Source organism: Eremomyces bilateralis (assembly GCF_010015585.1).
Source record: "Eremomyces bilateralis CBS 781.70 unplaced genomic scaffold P152scaffold_58, whole genome shotgun sequence".
Lineage (NCBI taxonomy): Eukaryota > Fungi > Ascomycota > Dothideomycetes > Eremomycetales > Eremomycetaceae > Eremomyces > Eremomyces bilateralis.
In genome coordinates, this window is record NW_022985124.1 from 10092 (window position 1) to 12689 (window position 2598).

The 2598-nt window shown below is 49.3% G+C and overlaps 2 protein-coding genes across 2 annotated transcripts in view; one reads left to right on the forward strand and one right to left on the reverse strand.

Annotated features, from left to right (window-relative positions):
- Positions 1 to 1248: 1248 nt before the first annotated feature.
- Positions 1249 to 1605, forward strand: P152DRAFT_463113 (uncharacterized protein). The gene has a single exon (XM_033680473.1). It carries the CDS (start codon positions 1284 to 1286, stop codon positions 1470 to 1472), a length of 189 nt encoding a protein of 62 aa, XP_033529504.1. The 5' UTR covers positions 1249 to 1283; the 3' UTR covers positions 1473 to 1605.
- A 903-nt stretch (positions 1606 to 2508) lies between these two features.
- P152DRAFT_383950 (uncharacterized protein) overlaps positions 2509 to 2598 on the reverse strand; it is a gene marked incomplete at both ends in the record, with an annotated part of 790 nt that continues 700 nt past the window's right edge. The window contains one exon of the mRNA XM_033675792.1: positions 2509 to 2595. Coding sequence (XP_033529505.1) covers positions 2509 to 2595 — 87 coding nt within the window. The remainder of the gene's footprint in view (positions 2596 to 2598) is intronic.

Sequence of the window (2598 nt, forward strand, 5' to 3'; positions counted from 1 at the left end):
GTTTCTCGTGATACGCGATAACGAGGTCCCTCGAGCCCATGACATCCTGCCATGGCTACTACTCTAGTTTCTGATTCCACTTATTCTAGCCCTTGTAATGAGCTTTGTACTATAGAGTACCTTTCTTCCCGGAGGTCTTATCTTTGTTCTTCTTATTAAACCTACAGTTAACGATCCTCGTTGAGACGGTTTGATCGCAGAAGTTACGAGAACCACTTTCATTTATTGCAAAGCTAAAGAAGAAGAGCTATCTACGACGCGTGCGCGATGTCTAAGACTTCGACAGTTGACTTAGTCACGTGACTATCATTCAGGAGACAGGCCACAGGCCTGGAACCATAACACTCGTAACTTCCTAATTCTCCTCCCCTTCTTCGTCTAACTTAGCGGGAGCGGGAGGTATGTTTTGACCGGGGAGAGGTGTCCCGTCGTCGAGGTGCAGGAGCTAAGGGTGAAAAACCGGGTGGACGTTCTTGATAGATGAAGGCAGCTCGAGCTCGTAGGCCATGTCGTGAATGGCGCGGTGTTATGGGCATGGCCCATGGTTGGCATAGGCTGAGAGCCTAAGCCTAATCAAACCTAGCGTAGAAATGGAACCTCATTAAGATTCCTCTGTCACAGCTACCTTGTACTCTTTATATCAATCTAGAATATCTTTGGCTACGCGTATGTTGTGTACATCTAGCTACCGTGCCGTAACATAGATTAAGATCTCTAAATTCCATCATACTTGATAACTCGTGAAGGAAACGCGCTCTCTATTCCCTCATTAACCCCTACCGCCCATACTCCTAGGTTAGAAGTATCTCTCGAAGAGATTACTAAAGGCTTCGTAAGCATTAAACTCGATATGCCTAAGCAAAGTACAGCCGACCTTTTGAGTATGCTCGTTACCGCCCTCACTACTGCGAATAAAGACCGTGATACCTCCTCGAAAGCTATACGATAGCCAGAATAGGATGGTACTAAGGACGGCTATAGCCTATTCAAGTAGACGATCGAGTCTAAGATCGAGTAAGAGAAAGGACGTTTAGTGTTACGGCACGGTAGCTGGATGCACACAACATACGCGTAGCCAAAGATATTCTAGATTAAGATGAAGAGTACAAGGTAGCTGTGACAGAGGAATCTTGATAAGGTTCTATCTCTACGCTAGGTTTGATTAGGCTTAGGCTCTCAGCCTATGCCAACCATGGGCCATGCCCATAACATTACCCCCCTCCTTACTCGGTATATAATACGAGAGAGGGGGCGGTAGCGGGACGATAGAACAAACGAAAGTCATGCAACGCTCCTGCCAACTCGTGATAGCCTCCATAGCGGTCACTACCGCTGCGCGGCTCCTCCGGGGTCCCGTCCGGGCTCCAATGTCCTCGCTAACACCGTCGCCTTTACCGTACTTAGCCTTAAACCGATCTAGGTCTTACACCTCTGTAAATTCAGACCGTGGCTGCCAGTCAGGATCCGCATAGCCTTTCCATTTGATTAGCAACTGTCGTACCTATCCACGGCCGACTCGCTTCTTCTCCGCGCGAAGGATACGCTCGACTTCGTACTCGGCGTCAGTTTCCTCCGTTTAAGGCACTAATGGGGGTGGTTGAGTGTCGTCGGTCTCCTAGGATGGTAGCGTATCGGTTGCGGCGCGGCGGAGTAGGTCAACGTGGAAGCGGCTGTAGATACCACTTGGTAGATCGGCTAACTCGTATACTATACGAGAGATCTGTTTCTCGATGGTGTATTTGGCTTAGGTCCACGATAGCTTCTTCTACTACTGTAGAGTATTAATATTCCGAAAATTTAACCACACCTTGTCACCTCTCTTCAATGTCTTAGCGGCTTGCCGTGATCTGTTTGCGTCGTTTTCTATCCTTTGCTGGGACTAGGCCATTGCGGCCTAGGCGTACTCTTATGCCTCCTCTATTCGCTGTACGAAGGTCTCCGCATCGGCCGCCGGTGTTATGGTCCCAGGCCTGCGGCCTGTTCCCTTGGTTGTGGCTGAAGACGTGGCTGGTGGATTATATCAGAGAAGCAAACAAACATGGTAACACAGCAGTAGGGCATTGGAGAGGAGAGTCGCTATCTCGCGCACAAAGGTGCCGGGAGATTTCTTCTCTCTCTCTCTCTCTTCAGTTTAGATTAATGGAACTTGGTAATCGCAGACCTTGCGCATCCAGACCGTGTCACGAGAAGCCGAAAGGTTGAGGTTAACCGTCGGTGGCCTATGGTTTTCCCTCCTTATCTGGCCGTTTCCTAGAGAGGGGATACGTGTCACGACGGGGTGTTATGGGTTGAAACCCTTGGTTGGCTCAGGCTGAGAGCCTAAGCCTGATTAGGTTAAGGGTAAATCAGAGTCTAACCTCTCCGATGTAAACAAGAAAGCTTCCCTTTCTTGTTCTCTTCTTTAGCTTAATCTAGAATATCTTTGGCTACGTGTATGTTGTGTGCATCCAGCTACCGTGCCGTAACAGTCTCCATCACTTGTACCTCCAGCTCTTCGGCCTCTTTCCATCGGCCTTGTTTCCTGTACGTCGACGCCAGGTTGGCCATGCTGGTCAGCGTGTCTGGATGCTCTGCGCCAAGCACCCTCGAGCTCGTCTC